Here is a 24555-nt window from a genome sequence, read left to right on the forward strand (position 1 = left end):
AAAAAGGATGACTGAGAAAGCTAAAATGGTGGCTCCACCAGTGACACTCACTGCTCAAAGTCAAACATGGTCTGGATGCCAGCTGCTTCACCAATCACTGTACCCTCTTCTCATGCAGCAGTGCAGTTGTCCTAATGTTCACCTCCATCTGAGGAACCCTCCTAGGGAATGCCCCCCTCCTCAGTTCTAACAGAGCAAGTTTTTAAAATTAATGCTTTACAGCTGCTGGTAAGACAACAAATTTTCAGTAATTCAGTCAACAATTCTTTTCTTTGCTCATTTGGTCTGAAAACCATGCTATCTGAAGAAGAGTTGGAAAATTTAAGGATTGTGCATTACCCTATACAAGAGGAACCACAAGAGTGCGACAGGACCACCATCTTCAGACGCCTGAAGGACAGCCATGTGGCAGATGGTGTAGCTCCAGAGGGGTGCGGGTCTGGAGAGTCGTCTGTGCCAAGGACTGAGGAATCAGTAAAAGTTACAGGAAGCAAATTTCAGCTCAATGGAAGAATTTTCTAAAATGTGGAGAGTTATTCCACAATGGAATGAGTTTCCTTATAAAGTTAGTGGGCTCCCTGGCCTAGGAAGAACATAAACGATGCAGACAGGGCATTTGTCTTGGAAGTCAGGAAGACCTGAGTTCAAATTTGATCGTAAGCACTTAGTAATACAATGTGTGACCCCGGATAAACCACCTAACCTCCCTTAATGGTGGAAAAGGAACGTGCATGTGCTTGTGAAATTTTCAACTTACTAACAATCCTTGCAATAAATTCTTGGAGACAGAAAAAAAGTTTGGAAGTAATACTGTCATTTGGAATGACATTTGATCTTCTGTTTCACTGATCCATGTGTCCTCTTGATTCAGATCATTAAGTTGACTATCAGAGTTCTTTCCTAACATTAACTGTAGTCAATATTATTGTTGATTTGTCTCAAACAAAAGCATCAGAATTCTCTTTTCATACTTGTACCCTGAGATGATTTTATTCTACTGATGCAATTCTATTAAGCAAAAAAAACAGAGAATCAAACCAACTTCTGCGGACAATGCTGATTTCCCCCCACGTGCCTACTCTGGGATAGGCCTCTTGGCTACTCTTGGCCAACAAATCTTGAAATGCAATCTTCTGTTGTGTCATCGCAGCTCCCACCTCTGGAACCAGAAGTCAGGAAGCCAACAAGAGAGGAATGGGAACAAGACCTTCCCCATGGTGGAAGGACAAAAAGTAGAGAGTAGCAAGTGTGCTGGCTGGGCAGGTTTGGGCTCTTCTCTGTATCTTGCCATAAGTGGCTTTCTGTGTGAGGTTTGGGAACCTAAGCCCACACAGTGTGTGCACTACGGGAAGCTGGGGGGAAAGCAATGATACAGAAAAAATGAAGGATACAAAGGACCCAGTGAAAGAGTCCTGAGTTTTACTCCTGACATGCCATGGGGATTGAATCCTTGGCATGGCATTTATGAAATGAACATTCAAGGGCACAAGGAAATCTGTGCAAAGTGTGGTAAGGGATTTAATTCTCACCAAAAGATTTTCTTTCTCTGGTTTTTACCATCCCCATACCTCTTATTTTCCCAAAACTCTTCCTCAAGGGTAGTACAACTGAATACAAGCACCATTTTGAGGGAAACATAGAAGCATTTACTTTTGAGGGCCATTGTCCAAGGCATTAAGAAGGTCTGCCTAGCCAATCCACAGCCTTCCTTGGGCCAGCATTTATGAGGCAAGGCCACATCTGCAGACTTTCAAAGTGAAGCTTCTACTTCTAGACACACATTGCAAGGAAAGAACATTCCAGTTAATTCAACAGACATTTACTGAATGCCTATTATGTTGAGGCATCATGCTGGGCACCATAGGGCTATAAGAAGGTACAAGGCATAATTTCTGGCTTCAAGGAGTTTACAGGAGAGGAACAAGAAGAGAAACACTGAGTTCCCTCAAAAGGGGTCTGGGACATTAGAATGTGAACCAAGACATCAGCCAAACAGTAAGGAGTTCAGCTGTGTGTCTCTAGGCAAGATCTCTAGACAAGAATGAGTCTAAAACCAGTTCCTACATGATACACACAATTCTTTATCACAATTTCCCAACCCTCCAATGTATGTGAAACTGTGGTGAATACCAGCTTCCCCACATTCCAGGAAAACAATCCAAACCACCATTAGAGAACCTGACTGTCTTCCACAGAGCCAGCGCTGAGGTGAGGTAGCTGGACAGGACTGCAGTCTGCACCCCCGTAGAAGCCCCAAGAGTAAGCCAAAAGGCACCAGATCCCTGCTCTTCTGTCCTTCGTGGCCAATTTGCTTCTGGGAAGGGCACAAATGCTCTGGACTGACCCCAAGACTGGACTGCTCCACGGAGACTTTGTCAGTGTTACTGCTTCTTTTCCCTGAAAAACTGGCTGGGCATTGACTGGTGCATGAGCCATGTTCTGGATCAACTCTCGTGTAGCAAGTTCTGTTCCAAAAGGATTTCTTTCACTTTCCCCAAAATCGTCTTGATTTCAGCCATGGCCCCCAAACCTGAAGAGCAAAGAGAGCCAAAGTAAAATCTGGGATACTGCAAAGGATCTATAGACTAAGGAGAAGCAACCATCACAGTTCTGCCACACACACCCACCACATGGGCGGCCTTTAATGAAGCAACATGAGCATCCCCAAATACCAGGATTAGAAAAGGAGCCAGGGAAGCTGTAGTTCTAGTGTTAACCCCAACACACTGTTAACCAAGAACCTTGTGAATAAAGTGAATACTTGCAGAGACCTGCATGGACCCCACCTGGTCTGACCATCCCAAATCTACCCCTTTCCTCTCCCTGTGGCACCCCAAGCACTCAAGGCCCCATCTCTTCTAGGATGGGGGTAGAACAAGCTTCCTGAGACAGTTCAAGTGAAACAAGTGGTTGGCCTGGGACCTGAGTTGGGGCTCATGAGGCCTTACCTTCATCTCCACACACGAGTTTCTTAACCACACAGGGGACTTCAATGTAGCCAAAACCCTTCAGCTGTTCCACTTGCTGGGCCGTGATGGGATGCTCCCACATGGCAGTGTTCATGGCCGGGCAGAAGAGAAGGGGCTTTGCCCGGTCCCAGGCCCGGATAATACAGGTCTGTGAGGAATGGGGACAATGTCGCTTACCAATAGTTCTTGCCAGAAGATCTTTGACTCCAGCACCCATCTGTCCCCTGTTCAGGCCAACACCCAAGTCCACTGCCTAGAACATGTTAGTCTAGTCAGATGACATCTGCTAGTTAAGGTCTTGTCACTTAGTTGACCTCTCTGTTTTCATGTATGTTATTCCCTTGGCCTGGAACACCTTCTCCTCTTTCCTTTGCTTATCCCTCAAGGCCTGACTCAAGCCCCACCCTTTCCATGAAGCTTCCCCAGGTAGCGGCCCCTCCCAGGGAACTCTCCTTTTGATCTCCTAATGCACTTATAGTTTTTAATCCATCATCTGACACTTAGTAAATACTATTACATGAGGGTCATGCCTTGCCATCCCTACTCCACAGTGAGCTCCTTAGTAGTGATAATCATTTAATATAAATTTTGGACTTTAGTAAAGGCCAGAGCTTGAATTAAGAAGAGCCTGCACGTAACAGTCTCTTTGTTCTCTGAAGTAAATTCAGAGAACACCTCTTCCTATGTCAAAAAGGCAGATGGGGCTGACTTAGCATTCCTTACAAGACCCTTGACCCAAGATACTATCTTGAATAATGGGACTTTTTCCATATCTTAATATTTTGTGGACATATACTGTGTTATAGCATGTTAATGCTAAAGAAAACACAGATATCCTGGGTCATAATTTCAATTGAAACTTTGTCAACTCTGTTATCTTACTGTACTTACAACTTATGCAATTAAGAAATTTCTTTCTCATGGTCTAGTTAATCACTCATGGAGACCATAAATCTAAAGGACACAGACCACCTTGGATTGTCCTAAACAGATTTAAGCCTGGTCATTCCTATAACAGTCAGTCAGAAGTTTTTCTGGCTCCATGATCATGTAACCGCTAGCTTTAAGGGAATAAACAATATGCATTTAGTTGTTTGCCTTTTTAAACCAAACTTCTAGGTTGACAGTAGTAATTACAATTCATTTACACAGAGTTTTAGAGTCTGCAAAGCATCTTCCTCATGACCACCTGGGAGGCAGAGAGGGCATGCCCCATACATACTGGGAACTTGAGACACTGAGGAGTTCAATTACACAGCTTGTAACTGCTCAGATCAGAATCCAAACCCACACGTCTTGACTCCAAGGGCAAAGTTATTTCCACTGTGCCACACTGCTTTTCTCTTTCCATTTTCCCACAATGCCTTTGCTCACAAGACAGTATGGGAGTTCAATAATTATGAGGTAATCAACCACTCCTCCTCCTAATCTTTCCCCTAAGTTTGTCCCCAGCTCTAAGGAGGCTAAGAATTCCCAGTGGGTGAGAGGGTACTTGTCCCAGGATCCCAACTATAGAGCGAGCAGGGACGTTGTCCCTTATTCATTCAATCCCTGCATTTTACAGAGGAGGAACTGGTGATGGAGAGAAATTAGGTCTCACAGGTAATACATGGCACAGGCAGGATTCAAACCCAGGGCCTTGGAACATCCATCCAAGGTTCTCCCCACTGTGCTATACTGCCAATTCCCTTGAGGCCTCTGACTAAATTGTGAAAGGTCATGGCTAAAGGTCAGCTAAGCTAGCTATCTGCAAGCCATGCAATTAAAGAGTGCCTGATAGGTCTCCAATCCATCTCACCAAACCACAGCCAAGGAGACAGGAAAGATTCCCAAAGGGAAACTACTCAGGGGAACAATGACTTCTCTGGTGGAAAGAGAGGCTGTGATAGTTTCCATTTCTCTACATATTACACTTCATGAAAAATGATTTTCTTAACAACTCTGAAAGGGAGATAATGCAAATGGAGGGAGAGGAAATGACCTGCCCATGGTCCCAGGGCTAGCAAGTGGTAGGAGCCATGACTTAAACTCAGATCTCTTGAGGGCCAAGACTGTCCTCAGGGACACACAAGGTGTTACCATACAACATGCCTTCCTGCAGGGATCATCGCTGTTTAGAGGCTTCACTGCTGGTTTGCAATCTGGCTTGGGATTCTTTTTAAGATGAGTCTTTTGTAATCACACCTCATATGATGTGATTATTTTAAGTTACAGATAGTAAGTACCAGAGGAATTTGGGGTGGGGATGGGGACAGAGAGAGATAGCCATAGACAGAGAAAGAGAGACAGAGTAATGTTCTTGGTGAGGATCTGACCTAGAAGGTGGGACTTGAACTAGCCTTTACAGGCTGAGTAGGATATGGTTAATCATCAATCAATAACCATTCATTAAGCATCTACTATATGCCAGATGCTGTGTTCATCCTCATTGAAAGCATTTGTCAACATGGCTGAAAACATCACGTTAAAAAGCATGGGAGCAAGCACACAGCCCTGTTTCACTCCACTGGTGACTGAGAAGGCACGAGAGTTTTGTCCATTATCCAGAACCCAGGCAAACATGTCAACATGAAATTGACATACAATATTGATGAACTTCTCCGGGCAATCAAATTTTGACATAAGTTTCCATAAACCCTCACTACTAACAGTGTCAAAGGCCTTGTATACAGACGTCTGTTCTGCTCCTGGCATTTCTCCTGGAGTTGTTGGGCAGCAAACACCATATCAACTGTTCCTCAGCCCTTTCTGAAGCCACACTGGCTCTCAGGTATATGACCATCTTCCAGGTAAAGGATCAGCCTATTAAGGAGGACTCCAGCAAGAATTTTGCCAGCAATGACTAAGAGAGAGATCCCCCTGTGACTGTCGCAGGACAAACTATTCCCTTTACCCTTATAGAGATGGACAATGGAGGCATTCTTGAACTCCTAGGGAATAACCTCTTCTTGCCATATAACCTGAAAAATTTCGGTTAGCTTTTGTATGAGCAATGGTCCCCCTACCTTGTAAATCTCAGCTGGAATAGAATCAGCACCAGGTGCTTTGCCACATGAAAGGAGCCTAATGGCCCTCAAAATCTCTTCTTCAGTTGGAAGTTCAGCCAAGGAGGGATTGACTTGAACCTGAGGTAACCGGTCAATGGCCTCAGCATTGATTGATGATGGTCTGTTGAGAACACTATAGAAGTGTTCAGCCCATCTCTCTAGGATCATGTCCTTATCACTAATCAATGTGGCTCCATCAGCACTGAGTAGTTGTGATGCACCATAGGTTTTTGGTCCATAAATAGCTTTCAGGGAATCATAAAAGCGCTTTGGATTGTTACTATCAGCATAAAACTGAATTTCATCTGCCTTCTTACTGAGACAGGAATCCTGCATCTCTCTAAGCTTTGCTTGTACTTTGCTTTTGATGGAATTAAATGCTGCCTTTTTAGAGGTGGATGAACTATCCCACTGGTAAATCCTGTGGAGTTCTCGTTTTTCATTTAGCAGCTTCTAAATTTCCCCATCATTTTCATCAAACCATTCTTGGTGTTTGCAAGTGTTCTGACCCAGATGAGCAAATGCAGTGCTGTACACCAAATCTCTGAATGCTGCCCACTCCTTTTCTGCTCCACTGTTGCCAACTGTGTGTTGGCTCAACTTTCCCTCCAAGTCAGCAGCAAACTGTTCACGCTCAGAGAAGAGCTCTAATTTGTTGACATCAATTCTTCTGGTAGCCATTTTGCCTTGGGGCCGGCACTTTTGGTGAATGCTAATATTTAGCTTGGAAAGAATAAGTCTATGATCACATTGCCTTTGTCACTCTCACATCTTGTCTGTCTCTTCTCCTTACAATCACATAATCTACTAGATACCAGTGTTTGCTGCGAAGGTGCATCCATTAAGTTTTATTGCATTTAGGTAAACGGAAGACAGTGTTGGTGATGAGAAGGTCATGTGATGCACAAGTCTTCAGCAGTAAATGACCATTGCTGTTGCTGTTTCCAACTCCATTCCTCCCTAGGACTCCCTGCCAAGTCTGGTACTCTGAGCCTGTTCTAGCATTAAAGTCACACAGAATTATAAGCTTGTCTTCTTTTGGCATATTGACAATAAGGGTCTCTAGGTCTTCATAAAATTTTTCTTTGACTTCATCAGGGTTTGTCATGGTGGGAGCATAGGCACTGATAATGGTGGCATGGCATTTTCCTGCAAGTGGCAATCACATTGTTATGAGCCTGTCATTCACTCCTTTTGGCAGACATGCAAGCTTGCTGATTAGATTGGTTTTGATTGCAAAACCCAAACCAGCTTCACGGAGTTCCTTTTCACTGCACCCACTTCAGAAAAAGGTGTATCCAGCTCCAACTTCAGCAAGCTGGCCTTCATTTGCCAACCTTGTTTCACTCAGGGCTGCTATTTGGATGTGATACCTGTTGAGTTCTCTTGCAACAACAGCAGTTCTTCTTTCAGGTCTACTGGATTTTGTGTTGTCTATTAGTGTACACATGTTTCATGTGCCGATGGTGAGTGGTATCATCTTTGCAGATGTTTTTGTATATTTTTTTGTGTTTCGACTGCATAGTGGGATTCCCCACCTGCCATAGTAATCAGGCCAGAGTTGGGTAAGCAGGCAATGTTTAAGGCACCTTTGCTAACCCCCTTCCTCACACCAGGAGGTGAGCAGTGTGATCCTTAAAAGGCTGCTCAGACACCCAGGGGGCTGCCGAGTCCCACTGCTGCTTCCAGTGAGAAATGACCCTATGGCCTAGGCTGCCTGTATGCAAGGTTATGACTACAGCTCCCAGTGTATCCACATCTGCTGCTTCATCACTTGCCTATCACCACAGGAGTCTGAGGCATAACAGTGAAATTGTACAGGTGATGTCTTTTGATGCGTGTGTAAATTGGATTTAAGGGAGGCAGAGTTGCACGAAGTCATTAGCCTCACTCTCTCCTCCAGAGTCATCATAGTCCGGTGGCAGGACAGAGTCAAGACAATTGGTGATGGTTCAGGATGCAGTGGATGACCTTGGCATCTTCGGTGTCTAACCAAGTTCTAAGCACTCCACATCGCCTGCTTCATCTGCCTTCATGGTTGTTGGAACAAATTGTTCTCATCTGCCTATTCCACCAGATGAAGTCTTCACATGCTTGGAGTAAACACCCCCCTAACTCACTAATGGTTTGAGAACCATTGGTAGGTCAACTACCGTACTGATGGTAAGTTCTTCAATTTGTAAAGGCTACAAGCCAAGACCAAAGTGAAGGGAGAGTTGGTGCATGATTTTCTGTTTGCAGATGATTGTGCACTCAATGAAGCCTCTGAAGCTGAGATGCAACAAAGTATGGATCAATTCTCTGCTGCCTATGCTAATTTTGGCCTAATAATTAACACCAAAAAAACATGGGTGTTCCATCAGCCACCACCACACTATCCATATGTGGAACCATCAATTACAATAAATGGAGAAGTTTTGAATGCTGTGGATAAGTTCACTTACCTTGGTAGTGTACTTTCTAGGGATGTACACATTGACAGTGAGGTTGATGCAAACATTGCCAGAGCTAGTTCAGTGTTTGGGAGGCTCAGAAGAAAAGTTTGAGAGAGAAGAGCTATTAGACTGACTACCAAATTGAAGGTCTATAGGGCCATTGTGCTGACCTCATTGTTGTATGCCTGGGAAACATGGACAGTCTATCAGCGCCATGCCAGGAAACTGAATTGTTTCCATTTGAACTGTCTTAGGAAGATTCTGAGGATCACCTGGCAGGATAAGGTACCAGACACTGAAGTCCTTGCTTGAGCTGAACTGCCAAGTATTCAAACATGGGCTGGCCACGTTGTTCGAATGCCAAATGTACGCTTGCTGAAAAGACTATTTTATGGAGAACTTGCACGGGGCAGGCGATCACATGGTGGCCAGAAGAAATGATACAAGGACACTCTCAAGGTGTCTCTCAAGAACTCTGGATTTGACTGTGCAACATAGAAAACATAGGACCGCTCAGCATGGCGTACCCACATAAGAAAAGGTGCTGTGCTCTTTGAGTAAAGCAGAATTGAAAAAGAACAAAGTAAACACAGGACACACAAATTTGGGATATTCACTCCAAATATTCTCACAGACTATCTGTGCCCAACCTGTGGTAGAGCATTCCAAGCTCATGTTGGTCTGATCAGCCACAGTTGGACACACTGAAATTTCCCTTTACAACGGTGATGTCATTTTGGTCCTCTTCGAAGATGAAGGACAACAACCAACCAGCTATATGCCAGGCACTGTGCTAAGCACTGGGGATACAAAAAGGCAAAAGAGAGTCTCTGCTCTCAGGGAGCTCCCCGTCTAATGTGGCCAGATGCCCCTTGTTGGAGACTACTGGAGCAGAGATCTCATTTAGGTATCGCCTGAACAAGATGGCCTTTGAGGTCCCTTTGGGCTCTGCTGTCCAGGGAGTGGCTCAGGTTCACTCTTTACTCCTTCAGTCCTGGCTTCCAGTGCCATAGTGGGAAAATAGTGCTCTGTCCACTGCTGTTCCAGCTGGGAAGGCTAATGTGTGCGATGCTGATGAGAGAGTCATGCTAGGAGCTAAAGCAGGTGAAAGACCCTCTCTCTGAAGGGTCAGGATGAAGGAGCACAGATCAACTGCCCTCAGCTCCTTGGTCCTGCTCTCAGGGCTCCAAGGTTCCATGCCACTGGATAGGAGAGAAGGACTACTCCCTCCACAGGCCTGCCTGAAAAGCTGCTTCAAGGACCAGAATGCCCCACTTGTCCTCTCCACTGATAAAACAACTGAAAGAGTGAACAGTTTCAGTTGCATTTCATCTTGGCTCCCAGCCAAGCTCCTTCTGCAGAACCTGCCCATGGGCCTGGGCAAGCCCTTTCTATCTGCATTGGCCAGTCTCAGCTTTAGGAGAAGCCACTCAGCACATGCCATTGCTGGCAGAAACACAGGACAACCCAAAGCATCTGCTTTTCCTAATATCTCTTCAGAGCATAGAATCTCTGTTAAATCACAGGCCCCCAAACCCAAGCACTGCTCATGATCACATAGAGGGTACCACTAGATCACCTTCTGAACACTTCCCCACCCCAAACAGCAGGGCACCTTGACTCTGTTAGAGGGAAGCGTGCTAGCTCAAGGGAGAGAAGCTTGCCAGTAAGAAGATCTAGATTTTGGTCTGGGCCCTGCCTTTCTTGCCTGTGACCCTAAGGATGTCACTTACCCTCTGAGGTAAGCTCTGAGGAGCTCAATTAATCTCTTACATGCCATGGAAAGCACTCCCAACTACTAACTTAAATGAGGGGATCAAGAGGCATGGGAACAATCTTTGGGCAGAGGTTCTGATCTACTTACCAAAAAATGGGGCTAGATGAACCTAAGGCATATTAAATTATACTCATTGCTTCATGGGACCTCTTCACATACTATCAAAGTTGGAAGGGACCTCAGAGGCAGTGTGGTCCAATTCATCCACAAATGAACTCATCTGCCATAAAAGCCCCTAGCAAGTGGACATCTAGTCACTTGGCCACGTCCTGTCCAGCCTGCACCCTCTGGGTCAAGCCCTTCCTAAGAACACCAGGCCATTCTTTCTGAGGTAGCAGTTCCTTTTAAGCCCTTGGGTCTCTGATGAGCCCCACTTCCTAAAATCAGTATGTCTTTGCTTTCACTGCCCCCACATATTCCATCAGCTGACACTTCTCTTTCCTTCCCCTTTCTACCATGCCAAGCTTATTCTAAGTGACAGAGAATCTATACCCCAGACCAGTGGCTAGAGCTTCAAGTTAAACAGAGAGCAGTTGGGCATTTGAGTAAGGACTGACAGGAAGTAAACACACTGATCTGATGTCACATATGTGTTTTTAGACCATAATGATCAAGTGGAAATGAAGGAGGAAGCCAGAGAAAGAAAGGCAATGAGATATATGATAATGGAAAGAAAGAAAAGCTAGACAGGGCTGTCCATGTCTGTCATCCTGGCTACCAGAGAGATGGAGGGTACAGGATGAACTCAGCAGTCCTGAGTTGCAGTGGGCTAAGTGGACTGCACTGAGTGTTCTGTACTAAGTCTGGCAACAATATCCAGGCTGTGTGAGAAGGGTGAAACTGGCCCAGATCAGAAATGGGGCAGGTCAACAGCTGAATTAGGCCCAGTGATAGCCCTTGTACTTTCACCCTGATGGAGGCTTCAAAAAGAAAAAAAAAGAATGAAATGGAATGTCAGCAAGAGTACTGAAAGATGAAAGAAAGACAGAGACAGAAAGAGACAGGGAAGGGGTGGGGGAGAGCTGTGGAACAGGTAAAAAGAAGTCTTATAGGGCTATATAGCCCTAGAGAGTCCCATATAAGCCAAACAGGACCCAGAACAGAACTTGGAGAAAAGTGACAAGGGATGATGGGGTCCATAAGATGCCTTTAACCAGGGACATGCCATTGGCATGTCTGTTCATTAGCAATTAGTCGATTTACCTTCCTGCACACAAAGAGGAACAAGGTCTGAGGAATGAGCCTCTTCTCCTGAGGCAAGAAGAGACACCAAGAGTCCCAGAGTCCTGGGCCAGCTTTACTCTGACCACAGAGCCTGTCAAAAAATTGAGAATGGTGTTGCCAGCTCAACAAGAAGGCAGGGCACAAGGGGTCACTCACCAATAAGTTGTCACAGATGCCACTGGCCACCTTTCCCATTGTGTTAGCATCAAGAGGGGCAACTACCATGAGGTCTGCCCATCTCCGAAGGTCAATATGCAGGACAGGGTCAGAGCGGCACTTCCACACCTGAAAATAGGAAGTCAATTCAATTCAATTCAATCCAGCTAACACTTATTAAATGCACTGTGCTAGGCAGAGAAAACCCTGACCTTAGGGAACTTACATTTTACCAGGATGTGGAGGGCATAGGCTCTGCCGCTTTCACAAACACAGACCAATAAGACTGACAGAAACACACAAGCTAGAGATCACCCAGTAAAAGCAAAGGCTATCGGACCAAAGGCCGTAGTAGAGAAGGTGCTTAGAGGAGGTCCGTAGAGGAAGCACTCTGAGGACTCAGAAGGGAAATAATGACCTCTCTGTTTTCATTTACTGCTAACTGAAATTTAGCGTTTCTTTCAATTATAAACATGGGTAACAAACATCCTTCTAAGAAGGACCTGGGCTTCCCTAGACTACCTGTCAAAAGAGTCTATGACACAAAAAAAGCTCAAGAACCACAGCCTTAAAGAGACAGGGCTGGTAACACAAACATGCTTCACCTCACCCTTCCAGTTCCTTAAACTTTTTTATTTTGGGGGGAACAGTGTTCCTCTGATAAAGGGAACATGATAACTCCATTCCATCTCGGATTTGAATTTGTTCATGTACTAGGTGCTGGAGACAGCAAAGACGACAAATCAAAAGAAACAGTCCCTGTTGTGGGGAAGTTAACACTCGATGGCTTCATGATTTCAACTTCAGGGGAAGTCTACACTCAGTGGAGACTTCCAAGTCTACCAGCTTAAGGTGCTTGGTTCTTTGAGCCTCTAGAAGGAGGAGGAGAACAGAGGGAATGAAAGGACAAGGGAAGGGAAACAGAGAACACTGTTCAATGAGGCTGAGGCAACTGCATATTTTGTGGACCAAGTAGAATTTTTCTGGGTCTAAAGATTTTTTAAAATTATTGGCAAAGCTGCCACCAGTTTATATTTTATGGCTGATGAATCAGACTGTAGAATTCCTTGCTGTAGGTTATTAGAATCCTGCAGATAGGATGAGGGAAATAAATGGATAAGCTCATGCTAGTGAAGACAGTTTTAAGTGATGTGGACAAAGAGTGCAAACTGAGCTCTTACATGGTTTCAGCAACTGAGATAAGGATGAGGGGACTCAGCCTCAGGCCTTGGGCAAAGTCCCTCTGCCTGGAAGCAGAGCCTGGATTCCTGGGCTTTTGATTGACTTAAGGCACCAGAGTACAGCTGGTTGACAGTTTGAGAAATAGTTTCCTTGTTTCTTTTGTATGTGAGGTTCTGATCACTGACGTATGGTCTGACAGAGGGGCAAGAATGGGAAAAGTTTGGGCTGAGGGCCCCAGAGCACTGACCTCCCACTCATCAGTGTCACTATAGATCCTGGCAGGAACATCACAAGGCTCGTAGAAATGTTTTGCTCTCTCCGTGGTCACCACTGCCACTTCCAACTGCCAGTGGAAAAAAGAGGAAGAAGGAAGAGAAAACAGTTACTCAAAGGTCTGAAGGTCCAAGAAGGGTTGTAGGCTGAAAAAATAGGTTTGCTTTAGCCACGGCCCATTGAGGACGATTTCCCCATACCCCTATCAGCCCATTTCTCACGTTTGCACAGCACTTCCTCCACTGCCCAGAGGTCAGACCCCACCAGGTGCCTGTGGTTTCAGTTCCCCTTCTGAGGGAAGTTGAGTGGGTAGGGCTGCTGCACTGTTCAGGATGAGTCACCAGGTTCCTGGTGTATATAAATCAGCAGTAGCCTGTCACATTAGCAGAAGGAAGCAGAGAAGCAGAAGCAAGGAGATGGGAGAGAGAGGGGCACTGAGAAAGGGAAGGTAGCATGGAGGGGCAGCCAGGTGGCTCAAGGGGTAGAGCACTGACCCTGGAAAAAGAAGGACCTGAGTTCAAGTCTGGCCTCAGATACTTATGAGCTGTGTGACCCTAAGCAAGTCACTTAGTCTTAATTGCCTCAAAAAAAAACAAGTGGTATAGCTGAGCCCACAGAAAGAGGCAGGAGCCTCACTGCTTCTGGGAAGCAGAACAGGCCTAATAGATAACATTAGGATTTTGTCTCTCTTGGATAGTCAGTGTAGAGGGGTTGTGGGAAGACAAGCACACAAATGTACTATTAGTGGGACTATGAAAGAATTTGATTATTCTGGAAAGAATTTAGAATCTTGCAAAAATGTGATTAGAATGATATTCTACTGCTACCCCAAGGAGGTCAAAGATAGAGGGGAAAAAAAGTCCCACAGATACCAAAATATTTACAGAAGTACTCTTTGTGGTAGCAAAAACCTGGAAAGAAAGTAGATGCCCATTTCTTAGGGAACAGTTAAACAAACTAAGGCACATAAATATAATCGATTACTGTGCTATAAGAAACAATAAACATGATGCACACAGAGAAGTCTGTAAAGACATATAAACTGACACAAAGTAAAGTAGGCAGAGCTGAGAAAACAATATGTACAATGCCCACAGTAATGTTAGCTGAAAGAACAAAAAGAAAATATTGAAACTGAGTGGTCTAATATCACAAAAGGCAAGCTTAGCCCTATAGAGACGAAAAGTTATCATCCCCTGCTCCTTTGCAGAGATGGGGCCCATGGGCACAGAACACCAGACTTTTAAAAGATATAAATTAGTTTTGTTGACCCCTTTTCCCCCTTTTTAGTCTTTGTTTAAGGGATAGCTCTCTGGAAGGGGGCAGAAAGCAGAGATACAGAGGAAAATGTAGGCAACATAAAGCAAAACATACCATTGAAAATCTACTTTAAAAAGAAACGTGCCCCTCCTGAAAACCAGGAAGAAAATGGGAAAGTTTGATCACATGAGATTGAAAAGCTTTTTTGCATAAACAAAATCAATTAGCATAAGAAGGAAAGCTGTCAACTCAGGAAAAAAAATCTTTGCAACAAATATCTCTGACAAAGTTTGAAAAGTATAGAGGAACCTAACACCTAATAAGAAGTCAAGAGCCATACCCCATGAGAAGTAGTCAAAGGACATGAATAAACAGTTCTCCAAAGAATTAAAAATTATAAGTAACTCTATGAAAACTGACTCCAAATCACTAATAAGAGAAATGCAAATCCAAACAAGCCTGAGGTGTCACCTCCCATGGGTGTCCCTTTGGCAAAGACCACAGAAGACAGGAAAAGTCAATGCTGCATGAAAGTGAGGGAACACTAATACATGGAAGTAGGAAGTAGGAAGGGGACACTAATACATGGCTCCTGGCTGTGAATTGGTCCAAACATTCTGGAAAGGAATTTGAATTTCTGCCAAGAAAGTGACTAAAATGTCCATCCTCTTGGAACCCACAGTCCCACTGCCAGGCATATGGCCAAAAAGAGGTCAAAGGTAGAAAGAAAATTTCCATAGATACCAACACTTTTGAGGCAGCATTCTTTGTAGTAGTAAAGAACTGGAAACAAGATGGAGGTCCAAGATGGATGGCTAAATCCAATGCAGCAATACAAATGTAAGGGAATACCATTATGTTGTAAGAAACGATGAATACAAAGAATAGAGGGAAGCATGGGAAGACTATGAAGTGATGCCAATTGACCATAATAATGTAAATGGAAAGAACAATGGAGAGCATCTGCAAAGCCACACTCAAGTAGAAACACAAGAACAGGAATTACGTGGATAGGTACTTTCTATATAACAAAAACTGCTGAGAAAACTGGAAAGTAGTTTGGCAGAAAACTGGTTTAGACCAGCATCTCATATCATACATCACAATAAGCTCCAAATTGATGTATGACCTAAATACGAAAGGTCATGTCATAAAAAAATTTGAAGAGGGGAAAGAGATGCTTTTCATAACTGTGGATGGAGAATTCATAACTAAGAAAACTATAAAATTAACACTTACTACATTGAACAAAATTTACATTTACAAAATTGAAAAGTTTTTACACAAGAAAAATCAATGTAGTTTGAAGGAAAATTAGAATTAGGATGGTCTGACCATTCTGGAAAGCAATTTGAAAGAAAATCCACTAAACTGATCCAACAATACCACAGCTAGGCATATACAACAAAGAAATAAAAGACAAAGGGGCAAGACCCACATATACAAAAATATTTATATCCCCATTATGCATTACCAAAGAACTGTTTGCTCATCAATTGTGAAATGGCTCTTATGATATATGAATGTAACAGAATATACTGTGCCTCAAGAAAGGACAAATATAACAGACTCTGCAAAACCTGGGTATACTTGTATGAAATGAAGCAAAATGAAATGAGCAGAACCAGGAGAACAATTTACACAATGAAACATTAGCAACATAAAGAAAATCAATCAGAACTCTGACTAACAAAATGACCAACAATGACTTCAAAATACTGATATTGAAAAATGCATCCCTCATTCCTTGCCAAAGAGTTGATAGACTAGAGATGCAAAATAAGACCACAGGTATTCACAGTATGGAAATTTCCTTCATGGATCCAGAACAGCAACTCTTCCATTTGGTATAGTCTTAGCTGCCTGAGGCACTGGACAGTTAAGTGATTTGGCCACAGTCAGACTACTGGCATTTGTCAGAAGCAGATCTTGATCCCAGATCCTTCTGACTTAAAGGTTGGTTCTCTATCTGCTTTGCCAGGGGACCTCCCAGGTAAGACTGTGATAATCGGACATGGAAAGCCAAAGTTTGTCGTCATACTACTTAATAAAGAAAGGTTTGCTATGCAAATTAATGGTGTGAGAAGGTTGGAAGAGAGGGGTTAATGTTTAATCTTTTATATATTGGAGAGACAGAGCTAATGTTCCTCCATCATATCCCAGCCTCTACAATTACTTTTCATATTTTCTATTGACTTATTTGTGTCTATGTGGCATCTCCACTCTCCTCCCCCAGAGGGCAAGACTTATATCTACTCTTCTCTTGACATCCCCAAGGCCCATCAAGGCCCATCAAGGTGCCTGGTAGGCATTAACAGATGCTTGATAAATGATGACTGAAGAGAATCTCCATTTTATAAATAGTTGTTGTCCTCAAGAGGACCAAAATGAACTCATTGTGTTAGAGCCAAGGTACAGTATGTCTGACAGTGACTGATCAGGCCAACATGAGCTTGGAAGATTTTACCACAGGTGGGGCACAAATAGTCCATATAAACATTTGGAGATGTCTAAATTTGCACATCTCATGTTACTTTTGAGCTATTGCAATTCTGCTTCACTCATAGACCATAGCACCTTCTTAGATGCAGACACATGCTTGGGTATCTTTCAATGTCATGAAATCTTCGGAGAGACTTTGAGAGCATCTTTGTATCACTTCTGACCACCACGTGAGCACTTGCCTTGTGTGAGTTCTCTGTAAAATAGTATTTTAGGCAAATGTACATTTGGCATTCAAACATGGCCAGACTCTTCAGGCCTATAACAATGAGCATAACAGCTCTGCAGACTTTGATTTGGTAGGCAGTCTGATACCTCTTTTCTCCCACACTTTCCTTTGAAGTCTCCCAAACACTGAGCTTGCTCTGGCAATACCTGCATCAATCTCATTATCAGTCCCTGGAAAGTACATTGCCAAAATATGTGAACTTATCCACAGTACTCAAAACTTCTCCACTTGCTGTAACCAATGGTTCCATGTATGGATGATGTAATGCTGGCCAATGGTGCATCTGTGGGTTAGGTTTTTTTGGGGGTGTTGTTCAGTCAAAATTAGCACAAGCAAGAGAGGAATGATCCATACTTTGTTGCATCTCAGTTTCAAAGGCTGCATTGAGTACACAATCATCTGTGAACAAAAAATGCACCAACTCTCCCTCCATTTTAGTCTTGGCTTATAGCTTTTTCAACTTAAATACTTTAGCATCAATGAGCTAGCTGACCTTCATTGAAGCTGTCTAACAACATGGATGAAAACTTCTACCATTTTATAAGTGAGGAAATAGAGGCTTAGAAAAGATGAGGGATGGGGCAGCCATTTGGAGCCTTCTGACTCCACAGCTCTTTCTTACTCTACTATACTGAGAACCATGTTTTAGCACATGATTTCGTGAGCTGCTGTGTCCCAAAATCTCCTCATCTGGTAGTTTTCTGGCAGTCATTAGGCTTTTCCTAACTGATCTGGGCAAACCCTTGGATAAGTCTCTCCCCAGGCCTTCCAGCTTCCTAGGATAGAGCCTGTGCCCCAATAACCCAGTCTTTGGAGGTTAACAGGATAGAGCCATGATGGAGCATCAGAGGAGGGCATTGGAAATGTACTTTCAGAAGAATTGAACCTTTTATTAAATGAAAGCTACATTCAAAACTATATTTCTTTTAAAATATTCTATAATTAAAACTAAATATTAAATCAAGTTGGACTTGGCCCAACTTTATCAAAATCAGTCCCAAATAAGCTGCAACTTCCATGGGGATGAGGTAAAGATACACTCATGATCTAAAAGAAAAATGGGCAGAGCCCATGGAAGACAGGACTGGCAGTCACATGTGGTTTGGTTTCTGCCACTAAAATCTTGTTTTCATGTCTCAGCATGGCCAAAGGATTCACGAGAGCTCACTCTACCAGAATCCGTTTAGCAGGAAAGCTTTAGACACAGGCCTGGCAATGGACTTGGAGCCTTACTAACTGTAGAGGGTTTATCTCTAAAGTACCAGTTCATTTTTTTAGACATAAAGGTTCACACAACTTTCTACTAAGGTGTGGAGGGACTGTACTAAACAATAGTGGAAAAAATACCTATAAGAATATCATAAGTTTTCTGATGAAGGGTAATTCAGTTCCTTTAAGCCAGGTGTTCTTAACCTGGGGTCCACAGACACCCACAAATAGATTTCAGGGGGTCCATGAATTTGGATGGGGAAAAAATTATGTCTGTTTTCACTCCCCTCTAATTGAAAATTAGCATTTCCTCCAATTATTTAAAAGTATTATTTTGCAAAACAGTTCATAGGCTTCACCAAACTTCAAAAAGGGGTCCATGGCATTAAAAAAAAAAGTCTAAGAACCTCTGCTTCTGACTATAGGTTTCTTTACAACTGACAAAGTTCCAGGTTATATGTCTGCTACCGGAGATTACTAAGAGCAACTTTAAAACAACTGTTGGCTTTTTAAAAATGGCATCCCTTCATATGAGTTGCTAGAACTCTAGAATTTATTACCCTTCTATCCTTGCCCCCTATATTTATGGGAGTACACTAATTTTTTAAAATACTTTTGACTTTTCTTTGGAGAAAATCTTTCATGAAATCAGTTTCTAGGTCTAATCACTTTCACTCTGGCAAGCTAGAGTCAGTGATCATAGCCTGGGAAATAAAGAACCCTTGAGATTCAGGAAAAAGAAATAGAAATGAAGTCTGGGAAGATACATCTATCTCTGCTTCTGGCTTGCTTCTGATGCAGATTACACAGGCTATCAAGAGTAAACTGAACAGAATCCAGCTGCACCCCAAAGTCTGGACTTTTGTCTTCCATCTTCCACCAGACACTAAGCCTCCATGACTCCCTGCCTTTCAAGGAAACAAGCTTCCTCTGAATTGTGAGTAAAGTCAAAGAGATGCTGACAAAAAAAAAAGTGAAAATGGCTTTTAAGTATAATCATTGCAAGATGTAAAGCAAAGCACAGCAAGTCCTGAAAACCACAAAAGTGTAACTTGAGAAGAGTGACCTGCTGCATTATGGCATTCACTTCTTCCAGAAGAAATAGAAGTGTATATTGAAAAGGAAATGGGAGATGGAGTCAAGACAGCAGACTAAAAGCAGGGATTCCCCAGAGCTCTCCACCAGACTCCTTCAAATATCTATAAAAATGACTCTAAGCAAATTCTAGAACAGCAGAAACAACAAAATGACAAAGTGAAACAAATCTCCAGCCCAAGACAAGCTGGAAGATCAACAGGAAAAGTTTATTGTACAAGGCTGAGAGAGGAGTACAGTCCAGCACAGACTAGGTCCAAGCAAACCCAGAGCAGGCCACAGGGGACTGAATCACTAGCAGCTGTGGCATTTTTCAGACTTCTCAACCCACAAATGCCAAAGACAACTTAGGTCAATAGGAAAGGGCTGTTGGATCTGGGTGAGAGAAGAGCGCAGCCCAGTCCCAGCCTCAACACAGCCCCAGACCTAGCAAACCAGGTGCAGGTCTGGGGAGTGACTGAATCATCAATGGCAGCAGTGGTGGTGGCAGCAGTGGCGGCAGCAACAGCAGTTTCCAGAGCTCTCAGCTCATAGATAGAAAAGGGGTTGAACAACTGGCCAGAAGGATATTATAACAATTTGCTGGCACTGAGGCAGGATTCTGTTGCTTTGCCCATACTTGGATCTGGATCATAGTCTGGGTGGCAGTCCTGCGGTAAGGAGGAATACTGGCATAGCAGAGCTTGTGGCAGCAGTAGGGAGGGAACCCTCCTCATAGTTCCAAGGGAGAAAAGAGTGCTTGTGGTCACTCACAGACCAGTGCACACCAAGAGAGGAGTAAACACCTCTCCTTACACCATATAAACTTGGAAGAACTGAAAAGTTACAGATTCCTAGAAGTATCTATGAAAACAGCTGCACAAACCCCCATACTGTATTCAGACTGCCTTAACAGCTGCACAAACCCCCATACTGTATTCAGACTGCCTTAACAGAGTTAAAAACTCAAGAAATAGGCTGGAAAAATGAATAAACAACAGAAAAAACTCATGACTACAGAATCTTACTTTGGCAATAAGGAAGAACAAAATATACACTTAGAAGAAGGCAACAAAGTCAAAGCTTCTACATCCAAAGCCTCCAAGAAAACATAAATTGGTCTCAGGCCATGAAAGAGCTCAAAAAGGATTGTGAAAATAAAGAGAAGCAGAAGAAAAATTGGGAAGAGAAATGAGAGTGATGTAAGAAAATCATGAAAAACGAGTCAACAGCTTGGTAAAGGAGACCCTCAAAAAATACTGAAGAAAATAACACCTTAAAAAATAGACTAGACTAAATGGCAAAGAGGTCCAAAAAACCAATGAGGAGAAGAATGCCTTAAAAAGCAGAATTGGCCAAATGGAAAAGGAGATCCAAAAGCTTGCTGAAGAAAATAATTTCTTAAAAATTAAAATGAAGTAAATGGAAGCTAATGACTCTATGAGAAATCAAGAAATTATAGAACAGAATCAAAAGAATGAAAAATAGAAGACAGCCATGATCAAAACAAGAACCTCGACATCATCTTTCAAGATATTATCAAGGAAAACTGCCCTGATATTCTAGAACCAGAGGGTAAAATAGACATTGAAAGAATCCATCAATCACCTCCTGAAAAGAAAACTCCCAGGAATATTATAGCCAAATTCCAGAGTTCCCAGGTCAAGGAGAAAATATTAGAAGCAGCCACAAAGAAACAATTCAAGTATTGTGGAACTACATTCAGAATAACACAAGATTTAGCAGCTTCTACATTAAGGAACTGGTCAAAAGAGCTAGGATTAAAACCAAGAATCACCTACCCAGCAAAACTGAATGTAATCCATGGGGGGAAAAAATTGACATTCTATGATGTAGAGGAATTTAATGCATTCTTGAGAAAAAAAAAAGAGCTAAATAGAAAATTTAACTTTCAAATGCAAGCCTCAAGAGAAGCATGAAAAAATAAACAAGAAAGAGAAATCATAAGGGACTTTTTAAAGTTGAACTGTTTACATTCTTATGTGGAAAGATGATATTTGTAACTCATGAGATTTTTCTCATTATTAGGATAGTTGGAGGAAATATATATAGAAAGAGGGCACAGGGTGAGCTGAATATGAAGAGATGATAGCTAAAAAATAAAATTAAGAGGTGAGAGAGGAATGAATTGGGGAGAGGGAAGGTAGAATACAATAAACTATTTCACATAAAAGAGGCAAGAAAAAGCTTTTACAATGGAGGAGAAAACAGGGGAGGTGAGAGGGAATGAGTGAATCTTACTCTCATCAGAATTGACTTAAGGAGGGAATAACATATACACTCAATTGAATATGAAAATCTATCTTATCCTACAGCAAAGTAGCGGGGAAGGGGATAAGAGATGAGATGATAAAAGGGAGGGCAGATTTGAGGAGGGGGTAATCAGAAGCAAACACTTTTGAGGAGAGACAAGGGAAAGGAAACAAGATGACTATTATGGAAGTGTTTTGCATGACTACACATGTATAACCTATATCAAATTGTTTGCCTTCACAAAAGATAGGGAAGGAGGAAGAGAGGGTAGGAATTTGGAACTCAAAAGTTATAAAAACGAATGTTAAAATTTGTTTTTACATGTAACTAGGAAATAAGATACACAGGCAATGGATATCTATCTTATCCTACAGGAAAATAGAAGGAGAAGGTGAGAATAGAAGGGGATGTTGGTGATAGAAGGGAGAACAGAATGGGGGAAAGGGTAATCAGAAGCAAAACACTTTTGAGAAGGAACAGGGTGAAAGAAAAGAGAATAGAATAAATGGATATAGGGAGAATAGGATGGAGGGACATACAGATAGCAATAGTAACTGTGAAAAAAAAATTTTGAAGCAAGCTTTTATGCTAAAGACTTCATTTCTCTAACATATAGAGAACTATGTCAAATTTCTAAAAAATAAGAGCCATTCCCCAATTGATAAATAAATGATCAAAAGATATAATCAGTTTTCAGATGAAGTAATTAAAGTTATCTATAGCTATATGAAAAAATATTCTAACTCACCACTGATTGGAAAAATGCAAGTTAAAACAATTCTGAGGTACTAGCTCCAACCTATTATATTAGATAATAGGGCAGAAAAGGTAAATGACAAATGTTGGAGGGGATGTGGGAAAAATGAGACATTAATGTCCTGTTGTCAGAATTGTGAATTGATTAAACCACTCTGTAGAGCAATTTGGAATTATGCCCAAAGGGCTAAAAAATCATGCATACCTTTGGCATAGCAATACCACTACTAGGTCTATAAGACAAGAGATAAAAAACAAAAAGGAAAAGGACCTATACATACAATAAATATTTACAGCATTTTTTCTGGGCGTAAAGAATTGGAAATTGAGGGGATACATATCAATTGGGGAATGGCTGAATAAGTTGTGGTATGTAATTGTGATGGAATACTATTGTACTATAAGAAATGATGAGCAGAATGCTCTCAGAAAAACCTAGAAATACTTACATAAGTTGATGCAAAGTGAAATATAACAACTACAAATTAACAGCAATATTGTAGGATGATCTTAACTATTCTCATGAGATGACTTAGCTATTCTTGGGAATATAATGATCCATGACAGCTCTGAAGGACTTAGGATGAAAAATGCTGTCCATCCCCAGAGAAAGAACTGATGGTATCTGAATACAGATTGAAGTAACTTTTGGGTTTTTTTCCCACTTTTTTTCCTCTAGTTTTTTTTAATCAATGTTTTCTTTCACAACATGACTATTATGGATGTGTTTTGCATGCCTACACATATATAACCTATATGGAACTGTGTGCCTAATCAGTGGGGGGGGGGGGGCAGGAGAAAGGGTGAGAATTTGGAACTCAAAGTTTTAAAAACAAATGTTAAAAATTGTTGTTTATATGTAACTGAGGGAAAATTAAATACTAAATACAAAAAAAGGAAAGGAAAGGAAATGCCACCCTGAATTTTGAAGCAAGACAGTAGCAAGGAAAAGAACCTCAAGTCTCAGGAGTGTGAGAAGCCAAGCAAGCTTGGGTAGCTACATAGAACAGCATGAAATCCAGATGCAGAGACTTGGTGCATTGACACTGGCCGTGCCCACAGGGCACACTCTGCCAACTTCATGACATGCTGGGAACATGTATATTGTGGGAAGAGTGAGTGGTAAGCCAAGAAGTTTGAAGGAGGGGTCAGGGATGGATGGTCCACCCAGCAAACTCCCAGTACACTCCCAATGATCCTAAAATACCCCTAAGAACTTTCTGATTCAGGAATCACAGCAGAAGCTTTCCTTCCCCAAACATGAATCCTCCCATTTCCCTCAATGGTCTGAAAGACAGGAAACCTGGGTTAAGGAGAAGTCCCAGAGGACTCAGAATCAAAAGGCCTATGCTTCAATCTTCCCTCTGCTGAGCCATCTGTGAGAGCTGGGACAAGTCACTGGATATCTCAGTTTTCTCATCTTTAACACATAAGGAGGTTTGACTACATAATCTCTCAGATTCCTCCTTTCTCTGACCTCAATGGGACGCTGTTGTGTGATCTTAAACAAGTTACTCAAGGTCTCAGTTACCTCACTCCTCAGAGGACAGCTATCCTCCCCTATCCTTATCCTTTCCTCTCCATCCTGACTTCCTTCTCCTAAGATGAGGCCTAGTGATCCTGAGACCACCATGACTATCTCCCCCAAGAGAGGTGATGGCTTAAAGAATCAATTCATAGAAAAATAGTGACAATAATATTTTTAAGGTTAGTGAATTGTTTATCCAAAAATACTATTTTTCTCACAGTTAACTCGCTTTTTTGCTGATCCTATGTACCCCATAAATCCCATGTGTCCCAAACCTTGACATACAAAATGGCTGGCACCAGATGGCCACCAAAGTCAGGGCAGACGCATCTCAATCTCAGAAAGGCACTTTGGAGCACCATTTTCCAGCTGAATAAACCTGGGTCTCTACACCCCCCAACTCAGCACTGGCCTTATATGAGCTATACTCTGTGTTAGTGTGTGTGTGTGAGTTGTCTGTTAGGGACCCTTCTCCTTCTTCCCTTTCCCTTCTTCCCCAATGCTTGCCAATACAGGTTTGCACTGTACTGACCCAAAGTCATTAAGGAATTGTTTTCCGTGATGTTTCTGGCTAGTCCATGGGCCTTACTTTAGATATAAACTGTGTCCCCACCCAAGGACTTCACCTTTCACAAGCTGCACTTCTGCTGGTGGAACATA

General features: G+C 42.4%; 1 protein-coding gene across 9 annotated transcripts in view; it reads right to left on the minus strand.

Annotated features, from left to right (window-relative positions):
- Positions 1–1493: 1493 nt before the first annotated feature.
- PPCDC (phosphopantothenoylcysteine decarboxylase) overlaps positions 1494–24555 on the minus strand; it is a 52804-nt gene continuing 29742 nt past the window's right edge. For 8 of the 9 annotated variants that reach the window (XM_072628321.1, XM_072628318.1, XM_072628316.1 and 5 more), the window contains 4 exons: positions 13038–13133; positions 11609–11737; positions 2949–3117; positions 1494–2530 (listed from right to left, as the gene is read on the minus strand). In XM_072628321.1, coding sequence (XP_072484422.1) covers positions 2445–2530; positions 2949–3117; positions 11609–11737; positions 13038–13133 — 480 coding nt within the window. In that variant the 3' untranslated portion in view covers positions 1494–2444. Of the gene's footprint in view, positions 2531–2948; positions 3118–11608; positions 11738–13037; positions 13134–13284; positions 13626–24555 lie in introns of those variants that run through there. The other variant, XM_072628323.1, reaches the window with a different exon arrangement.

Source organism: Notamacropus eugenii, chromosome 1 (assembly GCF_028372415.1).
Source record: "Notamacropus eugenii isolate mMacEug1 chromosome 1, mMacEug1.pri_v2, whole genome shotgun sequence".
Classification (NCBI taxonomy): domain Eukaryota; kingdom Metazoa; phylum Chordata; class Mammalia; order Diprotodontia; family Macropodidae; genus Notamacropus; species Notamacropus eugenii.